Here is a 27763-nt window from a genome sequence, read left to right as displayed (position 1 = left end):
AAAAGACACCGAATGCTGGATGGGGCTGATTGGCAGAGCTCCAAACCGAGGGAGGGAGCTGGCAAGGACGGATCAGGATGGCTGGAACCCGAGCCAGAACGCAAGCTGGAGGACTGCCACCAGGAGGGAAGAATGAAGGCCTGAAAAGCCACTGGTCATGCCTGGACTATTGGTGCGAATCTCCAAGACAACAGAGACACCACTGGGTCAACCCCGAGGTACCCACAGCACAGGCCAAGGCTATGAAATTTCAGATGTCAAAGAAAACGACGCAGGGGCGCCCCTTTATTGTAAGGACGGCATATCCGACCCCCAGCTCGCTCCGGGGAGTGCTGGGCCTCTTCTCAGTGGTTCTGAGAGTCTGGTCCCAACGCAGCTGTACTAGTCTCATCTGGAAGGTTGTTACAAATGCAGATTCCCGGACCCATCCCAGGCCCACTGAATCACACTGCCCAGGCTGGGAAGAATCCCCTGGGGTGCCGTTGCCCCCTGCCTGAGTCCAAGAACCACAGCGTGAGCCCCGGCGTGAGGAGCTGAGGATGGTGGGTGCAAGCCGGCAGCTCCTGACTCAGCCCAGGAGACCACGACATCCGTCTCTTTTCTCTTTATCCCTACTTGCTTCTGCTTCTAGTTGCCTGTCTCGGGAACGGTTTCCTTCCCCTCCTGTATTCATTCTGTTTACTTTAGAAAGGGCACCTTGGGATGCCAGAGTGGCTCGGTTGGAAGAGCAGTCAACTCTAGATCTCGGGGGTCGTAGTTTCGAGCCCCACGTGGGGGGTAGAGAGGACTTAAATAAATAAACTTTAAAAAAAAAGAAAGGAAGAAAAAAGAAAATGTACGAATTCCCTTAAATAAAATTTTCATTTGAACAATGGGACTATTACTAAGTGATTCCTAGTATTGCCATCATGCTAAGAGACTACAGTCTTTTATTCCACACACAGTGAACCCAGGGAGTCGGAACCAATGTCACGCCCATTTTTACAGCTGGGAAAGTTGATGTGCGGAGACGGAATAACTTGTCCCGGTCCCCCCGGCCAGGAAAGTTAGAATTAGAACTGAAAACATAGTGTTTGTTTCAGGCCCAAAGCGCGGCTTACCCACCATGTCACTCATACGTTTGTTTAAGTGGTAAAACTAAAGACTCCTATCGCCAGGGACGGTCGGGATCCCTTTCTACCACTCTAGAACCTCCGCGTGTCTCTACCGCAGGACTGTCCTCTTCCCCGCTGGGGTCGGGTCTCTGGGTCTTCCCAGCATCCCATAGAGACGTCTCCTGCTCACAGCCCGTTTTCCCTGCCAGCCTTTCTCTTTGGCCCCTGGAAGAAGGGAACGGCAGGATGGTGCTTGCCCGCACACAGAGATAGACCCTGATTCATTCTTTCCTGAAATGGAGAGGAGGCCGGAATTGGAATTGGCTGTCCCACTTCCACAACTCAGCGCTCCTTTCCACACGTCTCTATCAATTGTGTTCCTATTCTAGTGACTCTGACTTGCTGTGTTTCAAAGGAAAGTCATGCTGGCAGAGAACAAAGACGTTCTCTAACCCTTCCTGAGCCCTTCTAACACACACACAGCCCTCTTTTGCAATAGAAAATGCATTTGTTCCTTAGGGAGACACCCACAAGGATCATTGGCATCCATGTCAAAAGGTCAGGAAACTCCCTCCCAAACTTGCTTATCGTCAAGCTAGAGCTCAGAGATGTGGCCTGTTTCTTTAGCGGAGCGTTCTGGGTAACAAATCATCATCAGGATGTGTTGGTGGAGAATCTTGGGCAACCCGCTGAGTCTTTGAGCTTCAGTTTCCCTATTAGGAAAGCAGGGATGGTAATATCTTCTCTTTTACCAACCACTCGCTCCATAAACACTTATGGCAAAGGACTTTGGTATTGCTCTTGAAGCCAAAACAACACCGTTAGCAAAAGTATTTTGAAAACAACGTGGCTTTGGATGTTATCGTTTCTAAAGGCTAATGTTGTAGCTCGTTGAGCTGTTCAAATACTTCTGGTTTTCTTCCCTCCAGGCCCTTGGTCTGCTTCCTGGCCACGTGGCAGTTGGGTGGGAACTAGGTCTGCCAGGGAGGGGCACCTAGTGTTGCCAATATGCTAAGAACTTTAAACAGGTCCCTTTGGGCTCGAGCATTTAATTGCTGGTTTGAAGCCCTCCAGCATGCTTTGTTCTCTGCTGTGGTCCCTGGTGACTTTTCAGAGAGTGGCTGCAACCTCAGCCTGGGTCTCCTGGTGGGGAAGATGCTGAGCTCAAGGCGATGGGCATGGCATGAGCGAGGAAAAAAACTGTTACTGTTTTAGTGTTGGAGATAATCCCATCACTACAGCATCACTTCTTGGACCCCGATACAGACAACCAAGTTAATCATTAGATGCACTGTATCACTGGTAAGCAATTCCCGTGACTAGTCTTCTCTCTCTCTCAGTGGCTGGTTAAGTGCAAGGTCATTTTTAAAGCTACGTGAGAATTCAGACAAAGGAACGACCCTCAGTGTCATACTCAGATTCGTCCTCAGCCGCCTTTTGAGGTAAGTCTCTTTGTCTCATCCCTTAATGCATTATTGCTGCATAATCATTCATTACTTTTGAGTCTTTAGCCCTCTTTTGAAATAATTTTCAAAGAAAAATAAACCGAGAGACATGTTTTTCTTCATAAAGTTGATTTTTGCTGGCTTAATGGCCGTTGGCAGTGGAAGATACCAATTTTCATGGCGTTCATCCAAAGAGAAACTGAACTATATTAAACCAGCAAAAACATCCTTATTCTTCAGCTCATGGGCATCAGATTCCAATAAACGTACGGTCGGCTTTCCCTGGAATGTGTACCCAACGGGAGAATGTGTATGGCTCTTATAAATTGGTAGGAATTGGCTGCCGTAACTCAGAGTACTAAGGGTAATGATAAAAATAAAATAAGATCCAACAAGGAGAGGGGCCAGTGATGCTTGCGATGATGGTGCTTCTGCTCATGGGGAGGTGGGGAGGCTGTGGTCCTCTTTACGAATGTGTGGATGGTTGGGGCAGGAGGGGACCGATATTGGGACGGGGTATGAAATCTGTGGGACAGGAGACAGGCTGTGATGCAATGAGACACACGCGGCGTGGGGAGAAGAGGAAACTTCCACTCAAGTAGCCCAGCACTCCTTTTGTACCTTCTCTAAATCATGGTTTGTTGCTGGCTAGGCTGGAGCTGCTTTCTTTGCTTAGGGTCACCTTGTTATACTTCATTGTCATGGAGCAGGAAGGAGAGTCTTGAAACAGTCTTTTGGGCTAGGAAAAATGGAGTGGGCGAGATCTGCTTGGAGTGGGTCCACCTGGGCTTGCGTTCTGGCTCAAGCCTCTGCCAGCTGTGTGACCTCGAGATGTTGTCTCAACCTTTCTGTGCTTGAGTTTTCTCATCTCAAGAAGGGGAAGCACAGTGACAGTCACTGGACCCTTGTGCAGATGAAGTGAGAGGATGGGTGCTAAGAACCTAGAAATGCATGGGACACCTAGTTGGCCTTCTGTAAGTACAAGCTGCCATTATTACTGTTGTTGCTTCTTATACCCTGTAACTTTTCCAGTAAATAGGTTAAGAATGAGTCTGAGCCAGGGAATAGACCTCTGTTGATTTCTTTTCCCATGACCTTTGTAGTGTCTTCCAAACACTATCAAATCTAGCTCTTGTCTGCCATGCTGGACAGATTGCTTATTCTTTCAATATCTTCTGGGTACTTGGCACTGGGTTTGACCTATTCTACCCTGTGGTCTTCTGTAGCGGGACTGGCACTCAGACCAGGGTTTCTTAGTGAGAGATGCTGATGGGTTGTTAGGGGGTGGGTGTGGGATCCAATGGCATGGTGGGTTCTGCTTGGGAAACCTGCTTCAGAAGAAAAATCCTAGAGCTGGGGATTGAGGAGTGGGACGTGTTTTAGCAGGCAGATAAAGCAGTAGTGGGGGCAGGAAGAGTCTGTGTTTGGGGGGGGGTGTGGGTGTGAGGTCTTCTGGGGCAAGATGGCAGTGAGGATCCCGTGAGTAAATTATTACAATATCTGGTCAGGACAGCAGGTCTGGACTAGTGATTGGCATTGGGAATGGAGAGAGGGCAAAATCAAGGACACTCATATCTTCCAGGCTGAACGACATGGCAGGATGGTGGTGATGTTTTTGAGATAGGGAGCTCTGGGAAAGTGGCAGATCAGAGCCAGGAAGAGAGAGTCCAAAGTGGGACAAAACTTTGTCGAAAAATCAGAGAAAGCATCACCAATCGAGTTTGAACTCACTCTCTAAGGTAAACCCAGTGAGAAAGCAGCCACGTTCCTAGCCACTTTGCTATTCTCATTCTTGTGGGCAAAACCCGCTGTTATTACACAATTATGATTGATTGCTTGCCTGCTTGGTGCCAAGAGCACTGGAAGTAAGATCATTTGTTCACTCACTCTTTCTGTCTTTGTTGAGGGCCCCCTGTGTGCCAGGCACTGCTGTAAGCTCTGGAGACTCAGTACTCCGTAGCCAAGCAGGTGTCTTCTGGCCTGGGGGTTATGTTCTAGTGAACAGAGATAGGCGATCAACAAATAAATATGTAACATTAAGTTGCAACATGCAAATACATTTCTAACAGGTCAGGATGATAAGTGTCAGAAAGTGCTAGATGCGGTCTTCCTCTGGAAGCGTAGTCAGGGGAGATGACATTTGTCAAAGGAAGTAAAAGAAGTTTCAAAGCAGAGAGAATGCTGTGAGGGAAGAAGGGCCCATGCGGGAGTGGGTGCAGAGAAGGGAACATGGTTGGTGTGTTTGGAAAACCACAGAGAGCCCGCAGAAGTGGGGGAAGCCGTAGACTTGGAGAACAGAAGGGAGTGGGTTCGGGGAGATGGGGCGGGAGCTCCATGGCCCAGGCTTACAGGAGCCTTTAGCTGGTTATTCGGAGACAAAAAGCCTCTGGGGGGCTCCGGGAGGGAAGTGGTAGGGTCAGATTTAACCTTTCCAAGAATCACTCTGAGACTAGACTGTGAGAGGACAGGGCAGGCGCTGGGCGACAGCTGGGAGCTACCCCATCTTTAAGAAAATGAGAAAACCCAGCTTCCCAGGGTCAGTCAGAACAAAGACTACATAATAGGAAACAAGGAGAGTAGAAGTTCCAAACCCTTAAAATGGTGTGACAATTCCAACCAGGAGCCACATTTTAAAAATCAGGGGATTTTATAGATATGTGTAAAAAATAATTACTGATAAAAATGTCTAACAGAAGGTTATACACTGAAAGTAGGGGAACCCATCCCAGCCTCACTCCCCACAGGACACCTTTGTTAAGAGTTTCTTGTGAATTTTTGCAAATACTTTCCATCTATTTACAGGCATTGGGTGTTTTTTTTTCTTCATGAGTAGGATTATACTATCTGCTGCGCTATTTTGCACGTAGCTCTTTTGCACTTAATGATTAATGTTGACATGTCATGTCTCTCTGCATGAAAGAACCTACCTCACTGACTTCAAACGTTGCCTGGACGGTGATGTGTTCATGGAGTATCAGGAGTTTAACCTGTCCCCATTAATGGGCATGGTGGTAATTCTAAATTTTTGCTATCTTAGGCGATCGTTCAACGTCTATATATTTTTGTGCACTCTTGTGAACATGTTTGTGGGTAAATTCCCACCAGGAGAATTGGTAGCTCGGTGCATGTAACATTTTGACGGACGTTTTCCAATTTACCTTCCTGCCTCCCCACGTATGAGAATGCCTGCTTCTCACCTTTCTTACAACAGCCGAAGTAGTACTTTCTAATTTTCGAAAACCTTGACTCTAAGTCTTCCAGAAGCTTGGACAAAAAGGGAGAGCATTTACATTTATCTGATGCTTTCAATGTTTCCCACTGTTTTCTTACTGATCTCATTTGAGTCTCAAAGAATCTCAGGAGGCAGGAATCATGATTCTCCTTGGATTAAGGAATTATCATTCTCCGTCTTCCACAGAAGAGGGAAGAGAGAAGTTCTATGATGATCTCAGTATGAAAATGTAGATAAAACTGGAACACCCATTTCTGTAGTTTTGCTCTTCAAGGTGAGACCCACCCCCGTAGCCTCTGCCCCTCCCCCATGTACCCCAATTCAGAGGCCATGCTGGGGGGCAGTGCCTGGACCTTGCTCCCTCCCGAGGGCATCTGACCTGAACTCTGGTTCTGAGGGGAGCAGGGGGTTGACTTACTCTCCCGAGGGAGGTGACAGATGGTGGGAAAGGGGGCTTGGGAGGCCTGTGGGAGCAGCTGCAGGGCAGCCTGGTCATATGGCTGATGTGACGAGGCCTGGGCCTGGGGAAGGCTCCGTGGCTGTTGTCTGAGCTGATCTGGGGAAACACGTCTTGGCACCGTTGGTGGCCCTTTCTGACTGACTGTGATCTGCAAATCCCGCCTGTTCCCTGCATGCCCACAGCTCTCCAGCCTACTAGACACATGCCAGGAAGGATGCTATCATTGTGGGAAGGACAGGAGGCCAACAGGTCTGGGGACTGGTGCTGACCAGGCTGGGTGCTGCCCACCCCCCAGCAGCCCTGCCCTTCCCATCTGTCAAAGCCCACCCCAGGCGCTGGCGCCCCCACTGAGATGTTCGGAGATGCGGTTGGGCCATGTGCCCTGCTCTCAATATGTTCTTTTAAAAGATGGCTGGAATTATAGCTCACCCAGAATATATGCCAGGATTGCATCCCTCTCCCAGCTACAACCTCACCTCTAAACTCGAGGCCAGGGAAGTCCGATAAGTAACCACCAGACAGGTGGCCCACAGACGTGTGGGCGAGTATTAAATGTATACACTGGTTTTGAAAGAGGTAGTCAGGGCCCCTGAGTGGCTCAGTCATTCAGTGTCTGCCTTCAGCTCAGGTCATGATCCCAGGGTCCTGGGATCGAGCCCCACATTAGGCTCCCTCCTTGGCAGGAAGCCTCCTTTCTCTCCCACTCCCACTGCTTGTGTTCCTGCTCTCACTGTCTCTCTCTCTCTGTTAAATAAATAAATGAATAAAAAATCTTAAAAAAAAAAGAATTCGTAAGTAAACTTAAAAAAAAACTTGTCAAAGAAGAAAGGATGTAAATTAGCTCACTAATTTTTTAGATTGATCACCTATTGAAATGATATTTTGAATACACTGAGCTCTCTAATGTATAGTATTAAAATTCATCATAGCTCTTTCTTTCCTTCCTTCTTAAAAGATTTTATTTATTTATTTGTCACAGAGAGAGAGAGAGAGAGAGAGCGAGAGTGCACAAGCAGAGGGAGCAGCAGGCAGAGGAAGAAGCAGTCTCCCTGCTGAGCAGGATCCTCCTGACCCCAGTGGTAGGAAGGTAGTCGCTCAACTGACTGAGTCCCCCAGGCGCCCATAGTAGCTGTTTCTTTTGACTGACAAAGTGGCTTCTAGAACGTAAACACTAGTGGTAGATGTGGCTCGAATTCTGTTTCCAGAGGACACCTGTGCCTTTTTCCCCATCATCTTTGTACCTGCTTCCAGTCCTGCTCGGGAGGAGCTAGGGTAGGAAGGAAGGGAGGGAGAAATAACTCTAGGAAGGGAGGAAGGAAAAGAGGGAGGGAGGAAAGTTCCCGTCCTCCAAGGGGGCCGGGGGCGGGGGAGGGAAGAACAGGACCAGGTGTCTGATCTCAGCACTCCCGCGAGGCTGGGCCACCTTGGACCAGTCGCCCACATCTCAGAGCTGTAGTTTCCCCGTCAGTAAAATAGAGCTGGTGTTTCCCCAAAGGAGAGTTCTGAGGTTTGGAAGTATCTGAGAAGCTCCTAGTGCACCCCCTGCTCCATGACTAACGGTATTTTTGCGTCCACAACACGGGAACCGGCTCACGGTGGCCGCTCACGATTTTTCACCGGGGAATGTCGGAGTGTTTGAGGTGTTGCCGGGGAGCTGGTCGCCCACCCAGACAACCCGCTTTGGAGCGTCTCTCTGGCCCACCCAGGGGACCGCGTGGACCCACTGCCGAGTCACATTCTCTCCCCCGCCCCCGCCCCCAACCACCCCCCACCCCCCACCCCCCACCGCCCCGCCAGGTTGCAGCCTCTTCACCTGTACTCGGTGAGCTTGCTGGTTGGATTGTTCTCTCTTGTTCCTTGGGGACCCGTCTGGGACCTGCCCAAGCTCCACCTGGATAACTGCCGGCAGGCATGGTGGGCAAATGTGCTGTTGCTCAACGATTTCCTGGCGGTCCCAAACGCGGTGAGTCAACAGGCAGGGGCGTGAGCCAACCCCGGGTCTCACTTCATGTTCTGGCATATTCTCTGGAGTAACAGTGAGGCCCTAGTAAGGTGGGCTGCGGGCAGGGAGGCTAGCCCCTAAGGATGGGTGAGCATAACCACACCAGTCCTGGCAGGGGGAGCTGCTGGGAGCAGCAGAGGGAGGGAGCAGGGGAGTGGGCATCGCCAAGCAGCCATCTGGGTGCCCGGATGCAGCCGGCCTTGCCCTGTCAGGGTTCCTGTTCCAGTCCGTGTCACCCCCGTGGAGAAAGGGCAGTTTCTTCACCTCCCCACAGACAGCCTGTGACTGGGATGGAACGTTGCACTGCCGCTTGGCCATCATGAGTTCTTTTCCACTTCAAGCTGGATCTGACAGTCGCAGCACCTATATATATGGCTGGGGGCTTCCTCAAAGCCCTCACAGCCTCGTAATGACCTTGGAGTAAAGGAAAGTGAAATCTCTCTAAGGACATCATGTCACTGATGTTTGCACAGGACACGGACAGCCTTGGAAGCAAGGCTGGAAAGAGAATGGCCAGCGCGTGGCCACTCACAGCACAGAACTGCTTACCAGCTAGACGGCTGCCTTCCACCAGCCAGTGCTGGCGGCTCGGAGGGGGCGTTCATGGCCACCTAACTGCCTTCAGATGGGCCCAGGCGGGGACAGGGCCCGCGGAAGACAGGCAGGGCTGTTGGCCCCATGCAGACAGGCTTGGCCCCTATGCGGGCTTCAGGGGCAAGGACACGAGCCAGCCGCCTCTTTGAGGCAAAACCCACCTTAGGTCCTCGGAAGCACAAGTGTGAGGGCTGGGCAGCCTCGGGTCCTCGAAGATTTCCCCATGACGGGAAATTCTTTCTAACGGGGACAAGGAAAGCTGTCATTTCCCCTGGATAAGTCTGGTGTCCCTTGGACTGTGGGGAGTTGGAGGGAACAAGGAGAAGCCCTTTATCTCTGAAGCCCAGGCATTTCCTCACATTGAAGAAGAAACGCAGGTGACTGGCTCACTTCGCACAAACGTGGGCAGCCCATACCATCCTGCTGCTTTGGCCAGATGATCACCTGCCAGTCATACGTGGGAACTCTGGGGCTTCCCACAAAAGCTGGTCTGCGGCCAGGCCTCCATTCTAGGTGAACACACTCGGCCCCCAAAGGCGGGGAGGGCTAGCCAGGCAGGGAAGAGAGCACAAGGTGGGATGTCAGGATGTTCCTTACATTGGGTCGTGGGATGGAACTGAACTCCCACAGGGGTTCTGGGAGCTTAGCTATGATTGCTTTTTTCAACAATCGAGAACGCTTGTCTGCGTTTCCATTTCGTGAGCGAGCTTCATCGTTCCCACTGTCTGGGCTTGTTACCAGATTAAACAAGTTGAAACACCTGGAACTCGGAATTCCTTTCTCTTCCCATGAAGTCCCTGCCCCCTGCCCCGCCCAGGGAAGTCTTTCCCCAGCTCTGGGAAGCTGAGACCCTGGGGGGTGCCCGGGGAGCGAGGGAAAGGAGTCACCTCTGCTCCTCTCGTTTCAGTGTAATGGCTGGACGTGGTACCTCGCCAATGACTTTCAGTTTCATCTCACCACACCGGCGATCGTCCTCGTCCACGGAAAGTGAGTTTCCCCGGGACAGGTGTGTCGCCCCCTGGGCCGTCTCCCCTGGAACTCTCAGCAAGCGCTGCCGTTCTGGGCAGAGCAGCCTTCACAAGTTAGGAAATGAGCTTCTCAGAAGCATCCGGACACTGAGTCCTCCTCCCCTGTTTGCCTTGCTCCGCATCCCCGATCTCTGTCCTGCCCGCGTCCCTCGGTGCTTTTGCAGAGTTGTAATCTGTGTGTGTTAATATCCAGTCTCAGCCCTTTCCACTAATGGTCTTTGTAACATTTCCGCATCGGGACATGATCCGCATACTCGTCTGTTTTCGAAGTTCTGCACCAGTTTTGTGGTTGGCCATCCAGGTTAGTTCCAGGTTGTCCTGACTCCAAATGATACCTCCAGGACAGTCTCGGAACATACCCCTTTTCCCCCTTCATTTCCTTGGGGCCCTATTTTGAGGTGGAATTACTAGGTGAAGGGGTAGGTGCTTGTTACATATTGTATGATTCTTCTGCGGAAAGAGGTAATTTACAGTGCCCCAAGCAAGGTATCAGTGTACCTGTTCCCCACTTCGGATATTTATTACCTTAATTTCTGTTAGTTGTAGAAAAGCTGAAGGTCTTAATAATTCACGAGGAGACTTACAGCTTGTGGATTATCCATGACACACACACAAAAAAACCACTTTTTGCCATAAAAAGTAACTTTTTATAATAATTTTTAAAGATTTTATTTGTTTATTTGAGAAAGAGAGAGTGAGAAAGAGCACAAGCCGCAGGCCGAGGGAGAGGGAGAAGCAGGTTCTCGATGAGCAGGGAGCCCAACGTGGGGCTCGATCCCAGGACCCTGGGATTGTGTCCTGAGCCAAAGGCAGACGCTTAACCGACTGAGCCCCCGCCAGGCACCCCTCTATGCCATATTTTAAGAGATATTTCTTTTTTTTTTTTAAATACATTTTCGGGGCGCCTGGGTGGCTCAGTGGGTTAAGCCTCTGCCTCTGCTCAGGTCATGATCTCAGGGTCCTGGGATGGAGCCCCTCATGGGGCTCTCTGCTCAGCGGGGAGCCTGCTTCACCCCCCTCCGCCTGCTTGTGATCTCTCTCTGTCAAATAAATAAATAAAATCTTTATAAAAATACATTTTCAAGAAACATTGCAAGATAATAGGATGAAGAGGGGAAAGCCATCCCGGACCCATCCCTCACTCAAGGAGAAGGGAATTCCCTGTCAATATCATGTTTATTTTTATGATCTTTTTTCTGCACAACTTTTTATACATGAAGGGATTCTCTATCCACATGTTAGTATCTTTCTCTTAGTAGTTTTCTGACATAACCAATTTCCTATATTATTTTACTTCCAAGTAAACATAATTTTAATGTGTGCATAAGATTGCATTCCATGAATGAACTCTAGTTTACTCATACCTTCAACTGTTGTTAAATACTTGGATTATTTCTGATTTTATGCTTTTATAAATAACAGTCTGATAGATACTTTTATGATACGTATTTGTCTCCAACTCTGATATTTCTTTAGAATGCATATCTTTAAGGGGAATTACTGGGTCAAAGGGCATGAATGTCATCTAGGCTCTTGAAGCATAATGACAAATTGCTTTCCTTAACGGTCTATCAATATTCAGTCTGCTGGCCATCTAATTACACTGTTGCCAATATGGAACGTTAATAATAATACAAAACAAAATACAAACTTTGTTATTTTGGAATGTAAGAGAACATTCATTTTTCACATCTGACTTGCAAGACTTCAATTACTAGGGGTGTCCCTGAGTTCCAAATAAGTATTGACCAGCCCTGCGTCATGGTTACCTGTTAACACTCTATGCAGGACAGACCTTTAAATCACAGGCTGACCCAGGATGTTGCCCATTCCATGCAAACACTCAAGCCTCCCGAGTAAGAGAAATGCATCCTCATTTTTTAAAAAGATTTATTTATTCATTTTAGAGTGAGAGGGAGAGAGAGAGAGAGAGCACATCTCATTTTAATTTAATCTAAGAATGAAGCACCTTAAAGAAAAAAAAAGGAAAATCTGCTTTTTTCATACATCTTAAATACACACTGCTTTCTAACTTTAAATGTAAAGAGGGGTTTTGTTTGTTTGTTTGTTTACTAACCATTAAAAAAATGTTCCATGGCTTCCACTAAGCACAAAGGCAGTTTGCTGGGATAGTGAGTTGGAGTCAGAAGACATGGATTCAAATCCTGACTGGTAAGTCACTAGCTAGGGAACCTAGGGTACGTTGCAAGGCTCTCAGCTTCAATCTCCATCTCTATAAAATGGAGACGGTAGTGCTTCACATCAGGGTTGGAGGACAAAGGAAGATCAGACACATGGGAACCAGCCCAGGGCCTGCCTATAAGTAACGTGTGACCCCATGTCACTCAGCTACCTGTTATTTGAGACACCATGTCATCACCATTGTCCCCAGCTGCTGTCACCAAGTGGTCCCCTCCCAGTCTCGCAGGGACTGGGGGAGGGTGGCTGGATGAGCCACTGTGAGCATCTGCTCCTCCCCTAAACCCATTCAGGGGGGCCATCTCCCTAATCTCTGTGCTGTCCCTATTCCACAGAGGGTCTCCTTATCTGGGCAATGAGTCTCCTTCCTTGGCTTCCTCTCTAATCACCCTTTCCAGAAGGCACTGGTGTGGAGGAGATGTTAACAAAGGCTTCCCAGACTGAAGGGTCCACGTTGCTGTTGCTCAGCCTCACCCCTTCCCACACACTTCCTGCTTCACCCCTTACTCATTCTGCTCCTCCGAGGTGGGGGAGGGGGTGTGCAGACAGGAGCAAATGCCCGACACTGGGGGGGTGTCTCTCCCTGTATGCCTGCTGTGGGAGAGCCAAGAGGTCCAAGTGTCCGCCCCCACCCACTCTCCCCAAACAAAAGCATCTGAATCGAATGGCTTATTTTCTCAGATGGGTGTTGAGGGGTGGGGAGTACAATTTTTGATATCATAACAGAACTGATAAAAGCATATGCGATTGAAATACAATCAGGTAATGAGATGGAAATGAGATCTAATAATCATATTGCTATTTATTTTGACAATGGAGATTAAAAAAAATAAGCTCTCCTACCTTCACCCTAACCACGGATCAGGCAAGGAAGGTGGAGAGGAGGTAACGGTGGCTTTGGGCTCCTGACCAAGCTCCCCACCCCCACCGCTGGCCCCTTAGAAAGGGTGGGCTGATTCCCCGAACACTCCTGGGTTACTGATCTCTCCTGCTGCTAAGGGAGGGGCTCCCTGAGCAGGAGCTGAGACCTGCTCAGGCTCACAGGGCCTCCCCTGGTGTGGACTCTCCCTCCCACAAGGCAGTTAAACCCTGAGAGCTCCCTCAGGGGAGAGGGGGCACAGCTGGGCCGACCCATTCTCTGGCACCGTCACAGACCTCGGCTCTGTGCTGGACTGTGGCTCCTTGAAGGGCTCTGGAGAACTTGGCAAGTGCCTGCGGGAACAGGTGGGTCGGGTGTGAGGCCTCAGCAGGCCCAGCAGCCCTGGCAGAGGGGGAAGGGCAAGCCTCCTCAGCCTTCCTCAGAGGCGGCCTTTGCAGCACCATGTGCTGATTGCTGGTCTAGGTGTTTAGTGAGGAAAAAGCAAGAGAAATCCTGTAGGGAATCCTGGCCAGGATGCTGGGGGCTGACAGGCTTACAAGGACGACATTCTGTTAGTCCTTCCTCCTCTTGGGCTATGGCCCCTGACTGGACCTTTTTGATGGATCATCCCTCTTGGGGGAATGGGGATTGTGGTTGGTGCTTGAAGCTCCGGGACTTTCTCAATCCCGTTGTCCCAGTTGTCGTCCCCTCAGAAAGCCAGAAAATATAACCACTAACCTGAGCTGGCAGAGGGAAGCCTTTGGCACTGGGCCATTTGTGCCGTGGTCAAAGGCCCCAATTAGTGGCTCAGAGCTCCAGAGGACAAAGGACTAACAGGAGGTAAGGCGGGACATGGGTCACTATCTCCCTGTCTGTTTGGGCCCCTCTGTGTATTCGCTTACTTGGGCTGCTGTGACAAAGTACCATGTAAGTGGCTTGAACAACAGAAATTTATTTCCTCATGGTTCTGGAAATTAGAAGTCAAAGATCAAGGTGTCAGCAGGGCCAGTTTCTTCTGAGGCCTCTCCCTGTGTCTTCACATGGTTTAGAAACGCACTGGTCAGATTGAATGAAGGCCCATCCCAATGACCTCATTTTACCTTAACTATCAATTTAAAGACCCTGTCTCCAAATAGAGCCACATTCTGAGGTGCTGGAAGTTGGCTTTTGCGGGGGACAAAATCCAGCCCATAATAGTCTATGTCAGGAGGCTTTATTAGTTTTACTTATATGGATGGTTAGCCAGGGGAGACTCTCGGATTCCTGAGAGGGGGTGCCACAGATTGGGCTCAAGTCCCCTAGGGAGTTAAACAAATACTTACTTGGGTGGATGTGGGTTTTTATTGGACGGCCTACTACCCACCTAAGACGATGAATTCTTACTACCTCCCAACTCCAGACCTACTGGGGTCCTGCTTGAGTGTCCCTGTGACTTAGGACCCCCGGCTCCAATGTCAGCATCTTTCCTAGAGGCTGTCGTGGAAGGCAGATTTCAATCCCTCAGCTAGAAACCAGCCCTATCCAACCATGTGGCCATGCAACTACATTTAGCTTCTAAATGGTGCGAGGTATAAAAGGTAGGGCTCTTTTCTTTAGAGAACACACTCATCTATAATGCCAGTAATTCAGGGAGGGCAGAACTAGATGGTCCAGCAAAAGGCATTGTAAATAGACATCATTGTTGTCATAACTCCCCAACCCATGCTCACAGCAGACATTACTAATCAATCACAGCACCACTGAGCGAACTAACACTCCTCCATTGCAAACATTAACACTAAACTAGAATTGGCACCCTGGATGAAAATCATTTGCTCCCTGCCTCACTCATGATATAGGAATGGTACCTTATCCCTTCCGCGTGAAGGACCACGGCAACTTCAAGCAGTGGAACGGGCTTGTCAGAGGCATCATCCTGGCAGGGTTGTGCCTAGACAGTCTTGCACCTGTGTTTGACATTTTTTTTGTACCACTGCAGATCGTCTTGGACCCAGCCTTGCCTTGCTCTGAGCCTGTGTCCCTAAATCTCATTTCCTGCCCCAGAACCTCCCATATACTACAGCTGGGACTCCTTCAGGACTCCTCTTGGCCTTAAACATGCGTAGTCCCAAAGTGTGGCTGCTTTGGCTTTTGTGGGCCCACCCTTGACGCAAAGGGGATGGAAGACACTAGAAAAGGCTTCTTTCTTTCACCTCCCAAGACAGTTTTCAGGTGCATTTCAGAAGGCTCCGTAGCACATTCTGGAAGAATGGAGCATTAGCCACCTTGATAGCACATCCTTGTATTAGCTTTCCCTGCTTCCCTGTTTCACACCCCATCCCTCATTCCTAACCCCATATCAAAGACCAACACCCAGATATTTGTCTCAGATTGCATCTGGGAGGGAGAAGAACCCCTGGATTCCCCTCTTCTGCTATCTCCCTGTGTCTGACTGTTATTTCTCTCCTAAATCAACCACCTCCTAGGTCCATAGAGTGCCTCGTGGGTGGCGAGGGACATTCCCAGGCTCGGTCTCATGTTGAGCTGAATTATAAATTTCAGGGTGAAGATGCGGAAATTCAAGTTCCAGGTCCCAGCCAGTAAATGGTCAAGTTTAAAGGCTAACCCAGTTGTCTAACTCCAGCCCACTTTGCCAGGGCTGCCCCCACATCAGCCTCCCTCAAAGGCAGCCCCAGCAGGAAGTGCCTCTGATTGCCAAGCTTTCAAATCTTTCCTAGCCACAGACTTTGCAGTGACGGAAACTGAAGGGAGCCTCTGTCCATGTCCTCTCTTTGCAGAAGTAAACATGTCCTTGTCCTCCTCGGGGCCATGCTGTTCTTGGCATCTTTCACTGCCACAGCTCTGCTCACACTGGCTTATGCCCTTCCGGTCGCAGCTCCGTCAGAAGCAAGGTAACCCCCAGTTTCCAGCCTGCTGCTCTCACGAGCCTGCCCTCCGGAGGGCCAGGACCTCCCAGGAAGGGCTGCTCAGCCAGTGCCAGGCAGTCTGTGCTGTGTGCATTGGCTTGCGGGAAAACTGGGTGGGAAAGTTCAGCCTGGATGGGAAAGCTGATGGCGTTTTTGTTTCCAAACTTCCGAAGCTTTCAAAGGGCGCTGGGTGGGGGCGTCTGCTCTGAAAGCACCGGAAACACACTGCTGCCCATTGAAATGCTTCTCGGAGGAAAGGAGCGCCCCCACGTGGTCGTATTAGGTTTCTCCTTCGGTGGCGAACTTGGGCTTGGAAGTTATGATCCGCTGGAGAGACTGAAATTTAAGGAAGTTGGGGTTACCCCTCGAAAGTCACACCGCCTGTAAGTGGCATACTTACAGGTGTGAGTGGAACCTAGGATCTTACCCACGATGCTATTTTGCCTCCCCAGTGAGGAATATATAACATTCTTCCTTATAACCACCCTGTGTATTAAATGGGGCGGGCGGGGGGGGGGGGGGGGGGGGAAGTGGTCTGATATCCCACTCATCTCTTCTCAGTGCAGCAGGTGGAGTGATACAGATGGAAATCAGATCCTGTCAGTCACCTGCTTAAATTCCTCCAATGGCTGCCCAGTGCTCTCGAAGTAAAATCCTTGTCTGACCTCCTCTATCACTCCCCAGATAGAGTGTGGACTCTGGACCAGTCACACTGGTCTTCCTACATCTGCACACCCAGCCTGCTCCCTCTTCAGGCCTTTGCACTTGCGGTTCTCTCACACTAGAATGCTTTTCCTTTAGAATCCAGGTCTTGGCAGGGTTTTCCTAAAGGTGTCAGGGCAAACATCATTTCTTGACATAAAATAGCCTCAAGCCACATCTGGCACAGGGCGTGTTATGTATTTCTTAGGGGAATGAATGAATGAAGACACCCAGGTTTTTTGACCAGGGGAACACCATGCCCTTCCTGTCATGTCATGTCTTCTGTGGGCAATGCCAGGTGACAGAGGAAGAGGCTCGTTCCTGTCTAGCTCTGGGGTTCTCAATTCTGGAAGCACGTGAGACTCACCTGGGGAGCTTTTAAATCCACCAATGCTTCCAGAAACCACCATCTGAGACCACCTGAATCCCAGTCTCCAGGGATGTGGCCCAAGCAATCAAATTCTCTAAGAGCTTCCACGAAGAGGTTAACTCCTGAGAACCAGATTTTTAGAGCTCTCCTGATGTACCCAGCTACCAGAAACAACTTCTTAAAAGGAACACGGTCATCATAGTTCCTTGGGATCTGGCGGGGGGGTGGGGTTGCTGAAGGGAATTTGGAATTTTAGCAAGCCAGCTGTGACCTAAGACAAGGTTACTGTTTGGGGACCATTACTGAGGAAACGAACAAATGTTCCCCACATTTTCCATTGGATTTGCCAGTTGTAGCAGTGGACATCTGAGAGATTCCTTTTTTCAGCTCCAGATCAAAGAGACCCTTTTGCCTTCCATTCTTGTGTTTTTCAGTGAAAATGTGACTGTGTTATATTTCTCCGAATATTACACTAAGCCCTACTGCAGATATGGGCCGTTCCTCGTGGGCCTCTTTCTGAGCATTTTCATGCATCAAAACCATCAGGCAAACATTCTTAAAACCAAGGTAAGCTTGCCCCATATCTCACTGTAAGGGCTGGGTCTTCTTGGGACTGGAGTGGCCCGTTTGGCCAGACTTGTCAAAAGTCACAGCCAGGAGTCAGACTGCTCAGTACTTTATTGGGCTGTGGTGTGTTAGCAGTGTTTCCTGGTGCTGGAGAATAAGAGTGACCTTATGTTTTTGCCGGAGCCTGATTCTCTACTTTCCTCACTGAGCTGGTGTTCTACCTGTAGGAGGCTTGGTACAGACCCAGAGAACTCACCGATATTGGAAAAACCCACCCATTGAGTTTGCCCTGGCAAGGTCCTCTTCTGGAAGGGCATGGTTATGTTTAATAGCACAAGCTCCTTGGTTTCTATAGACAGGATTCTTGGTGAAATTCAATGGCTCCATCTGGGCATCGGGACACAAGGTATCTAAGGGGAATGAAGCTGTCACTTTGTCTTCCAGGTAAAATTGCTTCCCTGGCTGCTTTGTAGTTAATTGTTCTGGCTTGCTGTCCAACCTCATTACTCAAGCCAGAATCCTGTGTTCATCTTTGATGTGTCCTCCTCATTGAACCCTCCTCCCAGGCAGTCCTCCACCAAGCCCCTTATTGTTTTTCCTGTCCAGCTAAGCTCGCTGAAGCTCTTCCATCTCTTGCCTGGACTTCTTGTCTTGTCCATCTCAAATCCACCCTTGGGGCAATCTGTTTAAAACACTACCTTGGTGTTGCCCTTGAACGGTGCAAAAGCTCTTCATATGGCTTTTCATTGACCCACAAGACCTTGAGGGTAGACCATGTCTTACTTGCCTCTGAATCCCCAATGTCTGGTTCTGAAATCATTGAAGGCACTTAGTAAACACTTCATAAAATAAATTAATTGATTTATAAATAATAAATTAAAATTAATTAACAATTAAAATCACTTAATAAACAAATGAATGAAGGATAATGTGCTTTTCAGTGGATGAAGGGACAAGAATACCTTTTTGAACTATTAGGGTACAGTGATAGCCCCAAATCTCCTCTGTTAAGCCCTACCTTTGTTTGCCTAGGTCTTGTGGGTCCCTCACCTAGATGCTCTGGAGAAGAGGCCCTTGTCCTTGGAAGATCTTGTGTTGCTCACAGAAGGAACAGGAGATAGGGCTTCACTAGAGAGAATGGTTGTAACAAGGGCTATGTGACTTTTCCTATAGTTTGGAGTTTCCCCTGAAAATGCAGGGGATTTTGTAGATTACAACAGAGTGCCATTAAAGAGATGCTTCGGTGTCATCCAGGTTCCAGGGTGTCCAGGGAGCTGAGGGGAAACCCAAGATGACACAGAGCATTTGCAAACACTCCGGACCAAGGAGTGTGGAGCAAGAGCACAGGTCAAGCTAATCTGGAGAAACAAGGTAGAAGGGATGTGTAGACCAAATTCAAAACTCTAGAAGCCAGAAAATAAGAACACAGAGTCCAAGCTGGAGGCAGCCGGGGCCGATATCCTGTGCTAGGAATGAGATGAGGTAGGGTGCATTATCAGTGAAAGAGTGAAGGGCATCCCAGCCCAAAAGACGGGGCTTGTGGAGAGCTCCCTGACCCCCCAGGAAATGCCTTTCCTCCTATGTAAACAGAGCCTAGTGCAGCAATCAGAGGCCAAGGAGGGGAGAGCTTCTCTTTAAAGACTAGACTGTGGACTGAGAAGATGCTAGTTTGGTTCAATGGAGAGGTCATCGTAGCAACTTGGGAACTGGAACAGAGAAGCAAGAGAGATTCTTGGAAGACAGGTGTGAGTCTAAAAAGGTCAAGTGAGGTAACATAAGATCTAAGATCTTGAATTGGGCCTGGCAATAGAATTTGACCCATGAGGCTCTTCTCTGAGCTGGAAAGTTCTCCATTCTCCCACTCCTGCTGCCATTTCATGGCCCCGATGACAAGTTTACAGCCCAGGCACAGACCGTGTGCCGGAAGCCTTGCCTTGTTGGCGGGCACAGGACCATTCCAGGAACCTTTTTAGGTTAAGGAACAGAATGGGAGGTAAGGAGTGGGTTAGAACATTATCTTTTCTTTTTTCCCTTCTTTCATTTAATAGTTATTTGAGATTCACAGCAAGTTACAAAAATAGTACAGAAAGTTAAAAAAAAAAAGTACAGAAAGTCTTGTGTACCCTTGACCTAGGTTTTTTCACTGGTACAAGGCAACCAAGAAATGGACATTGGACGTTGGACACTGGACAGTGCATAGGTCTTGGAGCCACCAGTTTTATGCTCACTCATTTGTGTGTATATAGTTTTGTGCAACTTTAGCACAGGGAGAGTTGTGTAACCTTGATCACCAACAAGGTACACAACTCTGCTGTCACCACAACGATCTCCCTTGTGCTAACTCTTCATGGTCACGTGCCCCAACCTCCCCTACCCCGCCCCGAACCCCAGGCCCTCAGAACCGCTAGTCCAAACCTTCTATAATAGACACCTAAAGTGACACTAACGAGAGGAAAAACTGAATTTGCATAAGAGGAAGTAAATACGCAATGTCCAGAACGGGCTTGATCCGCGTCTCTCCCTTCCTCGTAGGCTCAGGCCGTGCTGGGGTGGATTTGCGCCCTGTCCACCCTGTTCATAGTGGTCGCTCTGGCGTATGTGGTGGATGACAGCCTGGCCACCTCCTCGCCCGCCGTTGCTCTGTACCAGGCCCTGCACCGGACCCTGTGGGCGGCAGCCGTGGGCTGGGTCATGCTGGCGTGTCAGGAAGGCTATGGAGGTATGATGCCGCTGGGGCTGTTCTTAGGGGCTCACGCTGTGTTCCTTTAAAGGCGACACACGCGAAAACACGACGTACACAGAAGGGCTTTCTTATTTGCTGGAGTGGCTGGTACGGACAATTTGTTCATATCCTGGGGGGAGAAATGCTTGCATATTCTATATTTTAGATTTTTACCCTGGTTTATGTACAAATGCAGGTTCCGAAAGGAAAATCTGCAGCCTTTCTCCAGATTAGAAATGTATATTCAAGTCACCTGACATTTTCCCCCTTACTTTTCTGCTTGGCACGAGGTAGGAGCTGGATGCTTGAGTGTCAGAAAATGGCAGGAGAACACCTAGCAAGAATCATCCAGAAAAGGTTAGAAGTCCTAAAGCGATGGAGGTAGAGCCAGGGGGAGCCATGACCTCTTTCTAACCTAGTGAAATACTCAGGAGGGGTTTCCAGGTGGGCCTGTGAACCTGACCCAGTTAGCCTCAGCAGAAGTGTTTGGAAATCATCGTTTAAGGAGAAAAATGATCAATTGATTCCAAGAACTGCAGATTGAGCACAGGCTTATGCCGGGCCTCATGGAGAACTTCACCCACACGATCCTGGGTGACCCTGGCAGTACCGTTGTGGGCAGAACTATCAGGAGCTGTTTCTCGGTGAGAAAGACAGCGCCTGGCGATGAAGGAACTCACGAAGGTCACACAGCTCAGTAGTGGCTGAGCTAGAAAATGAAACCCTGACCAAGTGCAAAGCGAACGCCCAAAGCCCATGACCTTCATATCTGTGCAACATACCCCTCTTAGATGTTTGATTGGTAAATTTGTTTTTGAATTTGGTGAGTTTATAACGATGAGGTATTTGTCCCTTAATACTTAATAGTAAAAGCTTTTCCTTATATGGAGAAATGACATTAACAAAGAAATAGGCTACATTTTCTCTGACTGATGGATTTGCATTTCTGGCAGTTGTTTGAATCACATGACCACACCTAACACGGTTCTCATCCAGTGACAATGACCCTAAGCTGTCGACAGAGCCTCGGAACACAAGCAGTTAGTCCCCCCTGGCCGTGATCGGGGGGCCAAACATCATAGCATTCCTGTCTAATGTAAGAAGTCATGCTAAATGAAGGGTTAACCTGCTAGAGGGAGTGACTCGGGTCAAGTTAGAAGATTAATAGAATGTGCGGCATTATCGTCACGGTGGAGCTAGAAAATACTACTGGTCATTAGGCTGAGTGTGGGTGATACCTGCCTTCATCCAGGGAACAGACAAGCCCTTTGGTCATTCTTGGGCGATATTATCTCTTCAAAGTGTGTTGTCATTAGCTGATCACAATTATCTAGGTGTGACTGGCGTTCTAGCTTTGCACCTCTGACACTATTTTAAGATCTCAGGATTGGTTAGTAGGTGAAGGTAGGAGGTGATAGGCAAGATACAATTCTAGAAAATATGTATCCACCTGGTGACCTTTAGAAAAATATGTCTATAAAGGAACATTTGAAGAAGCGTTTTGCTGAGACTCTCGTGGCGTGAGAGGATCCCGATGGCTCAAATCATCTGTCGCCATCTCAGTCAGAGCCAGTGTAGACCACAGGGTCTGGTTGCGTGCAAAGCCATGTTCTGTTGAGTTGCCAGAGTCATCTTCTGACATTCGCTCCTCCAGTTAAAACCTTTCAGGGCTGCCCTCTCTCCTCCAGCAATGGTCCTCTAACTTTAATAATATATGGACTCATCTCAAAGGAATAAATAGCCTTTAAAACCCTTGTATTGGCTTAAATTAGATTTTAATTCTAATTTTACCTAAACATGAACAAACATAAAGCTAAGACAAATTTTTATGGCTTTTTTTTTTTTTTTTTGACAGAGATCACAAGTAGGCAGAGAGGCAGGCAGAGAGAGGGGGAAGCAGGCTCCCTGCTGAGCAGAGCGCCCGATGTGAGGCTCGATCCCACTACCCTAGGATCATGACCTTAGCTGAAGACAGAGGCTTTAACCCACTGAGCCACCGGGCACCCAAATTTTTATGTTTAGAGCACACAAATTTATAAAGCCAAAACAAATTTATAAAGTAACCATAAAAATGGGCACCTGGCTGGCTCAGTCTGTAGAGTGTGTGACTCTTGATCTTGGGGTTGTGAGTTCAAGCCTCAGTGGAGATTACGTAAAAATAAAATCTTAAAAAAAATAATAGAGTAACCATAAAACTATAAAACCAATAAAATCTGAATTAACAGCATTAATTTAATGTGATTAAAAATTGACTAGAGCTTGTGACATGAACAGGATATTTTTTGCTTTAGAAATGTACTTTTGGGGGCACCTGGGTGGCTCAGTGGGTTAAGCCTCTGCCTTCGGCTCAGGTCATGATCCCAGGGTTCTGGGATCGAGCCCCGCATCGGCCTCTCTGCCCAGCAGGGAGCCTGCTTCCCTTCCTCTCTCTCTCCCTGCTTCTCTGCCTACTTGTGATCTCTGTCTGTTGTATAAACAAGTAAAAATCATTAAAAAAAAAAGAAATGTACTTTTGTGTTGGGTTTACCTGGCTCTTTGCTGACTTAATTTTTCTACAACTATATTGTTAATTCCCCAGTAATATCTTGGTTGATCTTATCCCCTGGCATTCACTTGGGGGCAAATGAGTCTGGTCTGTGAGTCCACTTCTATTTATTCACTCGATCTCATAAAATACTTACCAAATGCTTGATTTATGTCAAGCACTGAGATGCAGGGGCTATAAGCAACAGACAAGAAAACAAATATCTCTCTCTTGTAGGAGATCACAGAGGGTAGGGGAAGTAGAGAGACCAGGAGACTCTAGTGAGCCGGATAATGGTCCCCAAGATTTGAGGTCTTATTGGAACCTTATAGATATGGCGGCAAACATGAGATTGGAAGATGGGGTGATCGTGCTGGCTTATCCAGGTGGGCCCGAAATGCAGTCACATGTATCCTTAAAAGAGGAGAGCAGAGGGAGATTTGACAGACACACAGAGGAGACAGGGATATGGAGATAGAGCAGAGCGTTGAAAATGCTGATGTTGACGAGAGTGGCCACAAGGCAAGGAGTGCCAGAAGCCACGGGAAGCTGGAGGCGACAAGGAGTGGGTTCTCCCCTAGAGCCTCCAGAGGGAGAGTGACCGTGTCAACACCATGATTACAGCCACTGCTACTGGTTTTGGGCTTCTAGTCTCCAGAATGACACGAGAATCTATATTGGTTGTTTCAAGCCACCATGTTTTTGCGATTTGTTATAGCAGCCATTGGAAACAAATCCAGAGCCATAGTAAGTAAATACATTTATAATATAATTCAAGTGCAGATGTATGTAGGATTAAGAATAAAGCAGGACTCAGAGCGTGACTGGAGTCGGGGCGCATTTGCAGGCATCGTGGGCAGAGGGAATGGTGTGGCGGAGGTCTCAAGATGGGAATGAGCTCAGTGGGCAGGGGAACAGCCAGAAGGCCAGGCAGATAGCAATCAGGATCAAGGTGGGAGAGAGTTGGGAATGAGGACACAGAGGAAGGCAGAAGCCAGGTCTTGCAAGGATCTTCACGGCCATGGGGAAGAATCTGGATTTTATTTTAAACGTCACGTAACATCATCTGACCTGTGATTTAAAAGATTACTCTAAATGTTGCGTGGGGACTTTAGGTCAGCAAGAAGAGCAGAGAGACCAACAGATGTGTTAGGAAGCTACTGTAGAGGTCCGTGGAGGAGGGGTCCGTGGTGGATTTGATGAGGGGGTTGCAGAGGAGATGGGGAGAAAGGGTCGGATTGAGATAGATAGTTTCAGAGATAGAATGGCTGTGCTCTGTGGAATATGGGAGAAAGAAGAGAGTCTGGGATGGCACCAAAGATTTTGTCCTGAGCAACTGAAACCACTTGATTCATTACTGAGCACTCAAGATGAGGCGTGTGGAAAAGAAAGAGCTTCTTTTCTTTTCTCTTCTCTCTCCTTTCTTTTCCTTTCTTTCTTTTCTTTCCTTCCTCTTTACTTCTTTCTTCCTTCCTTCCTTTCTCTTTCTTTCTTTTTTCTTTCTTTCTTTGTTCTTGGCTTAAAACAACAGAAATGGATTCTCTCATAGTTCTGGAGACTAGAAACTCCAAATCAAGGTGTTGGCAAGGTCCTTCCAGAAGCCCTGTGGGGATCTGTTCCTTGCTCTCTCCTGATCCCTCCTTCCCCTGTGGCTGCCGACAAGCCCCAATGTCCCTGGCCTGGGTGTGGGTCACTCCAGTCTCTGCCTCTGTCTTCACATGGCTTTCACCCAGTTCCTCTCCTCTGTGTGTTTGTGTCTCCTTTTCTGTCTCTTATAAGGACACTCATTTCTGGATTTGAGGCCCACTCTAATCCAGGATAATCTCATCTCGAGTTCCTTACCTTCGTTCCATCTGCAAAGACCCTCGTTGCAAATAGAGCAAGGTTCCAGATGGACATAGCTTTGGGAGAACACTCTTCAACCCCCTGCAGAGAACAGGAAGTCCTGTGCAAGAGGGATGTATCCTTGCACTTAATTTTAATTAATTTAAATTAAATAACCCAAAGTGGGTCACGGCTATCATGTGGGACAGCACAGTTCCGGAGTTAGAGCAGGTTATGGAATATTTGTCCCAAAAGGGACTAGAAGCTGACCAAATGCAAGCCTATGACAGATGACAAGTCTGGGGCCTGGCAATGCCACTGCCTTGTCCCAAGGCCCAGTGGCTCCTGTGTTGCCCCTGGAGCCAGAACCAAAGCTGGGGGAAGGACTTTGCACCTCGTTTTACACATGCATGTTTTGTGCTCCAGGCGATTGTAAACTCTATATTAGCATTTCTCATTTTTCTCATACTCCTGCAAAGGGAAGTGCTTTTTGTTTTTTGTTTTGTTTTCATTTGGTGCTCATTCCCTTAAAAAATGAGAAGAATAGGGGTGCCTGGGTGGCTCAGTGGGTTAAGCCTCTGCCTTCGGCTCAGATCATGATCTCAGGGTCCTGGGATCGAGCCCCGATTTAGGCTCTCTGCTCAGCGGGGAGCCTGCTTCCTCCTCCCTCTCTGCCTGCCTCTCTACCTACTTGTGATCTCTCTCTCTGTCAAATAAATAAATAAAATCTTTTTTAAAAAACGAGAAGAATAAAGACTTTCTTAGAGGACATTCACACCCTTAGGAGTGGAGTCTCGAGGGAGCGGGGATGGCCCCACGGAGCAGGAGAGACGCTCCCCGGGCCCGTGAACCGCGCTGCTGTTTCCCTCCAGGTCCAGTGAACCGGCTGCTGTCTTGCCAGCTCTGGACTCTGCTGGCCAGCATCAGTTACGCCTGCTACTTGGTGCACCCTATCCTCATCGTGCTCTACAACGGGCTTCAGGAAACGCTGATTCACTACACCGACACCAACATGGTGAGTGAATCCCTACTCGTGGCTTGGGGTATGACTCTCTGGTCTCTTCTCTGCTGGAGCCCCAGAGCCACCCACTGGCTTGGGGAGAAGCATGTTGCATTGTTGCCAGGAGCCTGATGTCTTTTGTTTTACTGGAGGGAGGGCTTCAGAAGACTATCTTTGATTGCATTTATTCTAGTTTTAATGCTCAGGGTAGTCTATTACAGATCCATTTCGTACAGCCAGGAGTCTGGTAGTAAGATTGTATCCCCTCTGCCCCTTTTTCTCTCCAGTTCTATCTTTTCTCCGGACACTGTTTGCTGACCTTCATCGCTGGGCTGGCCCTGACGCTGTGCATAGAGAAACCGTGTCAGGAACTGAAGCGGCACCTGCTGGGACCAACACCTGCAGGGCCGTGAACGAACATTCTGGTAAAACCGGGAAGAATGGATGGGTTTGTTCTGCTGGTGATGAGCAAAAGCAGGCGTGTTACATTTATGTAACAAATGCTTGTCCCCCTGGCAAGGAGTGTGAATCTGATTTTGTGACTGTTTAAGATATACAACTTTTCTGTGCTTAACTCATGAAAGAGTTTGAGTGTTTGCTATATAAAAGAGTTCTGTGACAGCCTATTTACTAGCATAATAATCACCCTCTGATGTACCTTTTCAGAAAAAAAAAAAAACCAAAACCTGGACTTTTGGGGTCTCGTCCTCCATGTATTTTTTCTACTAGTGATCACAGGAAAATAGCAAACCTCGTGAATTTAATGTCATTTGGGTTATAATGTTCCCTTTTCTTGGTAAAATCACAGCATGTAGTTTTTCATGTCATAATTGTGTTATCATGACACCTTTGTAGACTTGTAACTTTATCCTGGAGCCTCAGGATTGTATGACCCACTGGAGTGTCCAGTTCATGAGTGCATGGTGACAGGCCTTCCAAACATTATCTGTTTTACAGTGTGGTCCCTGTTAGGGGTTGAATGTGTCAACTGAAAAAGATACAAAGTCTGAATCTTCTAGCATCTTAGAATGTGACCTGTTTGGGGGTTCGGGTTTTACAGAGGTGATCAAGTTAAAGGGAGTTCATGGGGGGAGGCAGCCCTAATCCAAGGTGACTAGCATCCTAATAAAAAGGGGGAAATCTGGACATAGGGACAGATCTGCACAAATGGAAGAAAGGGTGAAAACGTACAGAAATAAGGCGGCCCCCACAAGCCAAGAAACACCAAGGATTGCCAGCAGACACAGAAGCTAGAGGAGGCAAGGAAGACCTCTCCCCCAGAGCCCTCAGAGAGAGCACAGCCCTGCTGAAACCTTGATTTAGGACCTCAGCTTTCCAGAACCATGAGGGGGTACACATCTGTCGTGGTAAATCAGCTAGTGTGAGGTGCTTTGTTACAGTAGCCCTAGGAAAGGAACACAGTCTCTCAACAAAACTCCTAACAGAGAAGGACGAGACCCTGGTGAATGGCTTCCATACCCCTCGGTTTCCAGCAGCGAGGCCTAGAAATGGAGAGCTTTATAAGGCTAGGATGCCCAGATTGTCAGACTTGTGTTCCTCCCCGGGTGTGTGATTTCACGCTAACTGTCCCTACTCACATAGGCTTAACGTCATGTTTAACAACCCTCTCGTTGTGTACTTAAGTATCAAAGGATTTGTTAACCATCATGGGCTACAAGGAGCTAATGAGCACGGAATGCTCCCCATCTGTGTGCGCTATTTCTCTCCAAGAGGATCTGTTAGGAGGACCACTGGGGGTGAGGAGGGCTGCTAACCTCAAATCCTTCAAAAGGGCAGTTGACAGCTAACCTTGTCATTTTCTGGCTCACTCTGGGGACCCACATCTCCCGGAGGCCTGGTCTAGTCTGCTGATAGCATCTGATGCCAGCGAAGAGACAAGCCTGGCGTGTTCAGGGTCTGTATTAGAAAGCACCAAGTTGGCTCTCTGGGTAACCCCTGAAGTTCATGGAGCTCCTTGGGAGCCCCCTGGTGGCGGACTTGGCACATGACCCCCTCAAACTTAGACCTCAGAGATCTTGAGGGTGGGTGGAGTTTACAGCAGGAACACTACAATCTGGACAGACCCCAGTGAGAAATGACTCGCCTGCCAACGTAGCTGGGCAGTCAAATTGCCCAGTGCTTCTAGTTATGAGGCTAGCAACCTGGGGCCCATGGGGAAAAAAAATAACCTCTCCACTATTGCAATTTCATAAAATATAAAGTAGGGACAGAGAA

At 48.4% G+C, this 27763-nt stretch overlaps 1 protein-coding gene and 1 long non-coding RNA gene across 2 annotated transcripts in view; one reads left to right on the top strand and one right to left on the bottom strand.

Annotated features, from left to right (window-relative positions):
* Positions 1-26005, top strand: part of LOC116882248 (O-acyltransferase like protein) — a 63593-nt gene extending 37588 nt beyond the window's left edge. Inside the window, exons 8-15 of the mRNA XM_032882558.1 lie at positions 2435-2536; positions 8029-8194; positions 9735-9814; positions 15691-15804; positions 17326-17458; positions 19991-20177; positions 25401-25543; positions 25816-26005. Coding sequence (XP_032738449.1) covers positions 2435-2536; positions 8029-8194; positions 9735-9814; positions 15691-15804; positions 17326-17458; positions 19991-20177; positions 25401-25543; positions 25816-25941 — 1051 coding nt within the window. The 3' untranslated portion in view covers positions 25942-26005. The remainder of the gene's footprint in view (positions 1-2434; positions 2537-8028; positions 8195-9734; positions 9815-15690; positions 15805-17325; positions 17459-19990; positions 20178-25400; positions 25544-25815) is intronic.
* Positions 26-18251, bottom strand: LOC116882249. Its single transcript, XR_004385595.1, has 3 exons — positions 18242-18251; positions 9715-9719; positions 26-180 (listed from the first exon to the last, which is right to left on the bottom strand). It is a non-coding gene; the product is annotated as an uncharacterized LOC116882249 (long non-coding RNA).
* Positions 26006-27763: the final 1758 nt, after the last annotated feature.

Source organism: Lontra canadensis, unplaced genomic scaffold, assembly GCF_010015895.1.
Source record: "Lontra canadensis isolate GAN:19392208 unplaced genomic scaffold, GSC_riverotter_1.0 scaffold82, whole genome shotgun sequence".
Lineage (NCBI taxonomy): Eukaryota > Metazoa > Chordata > Mammalia > Carnivora > Mustelidae > Lontra > Lontra canadensis.
The sequence above is the reverse complement of the archived record's forward strand: the minus strand, read 5'-3'. Positions and strand labels throughout refer to the sequence as shown.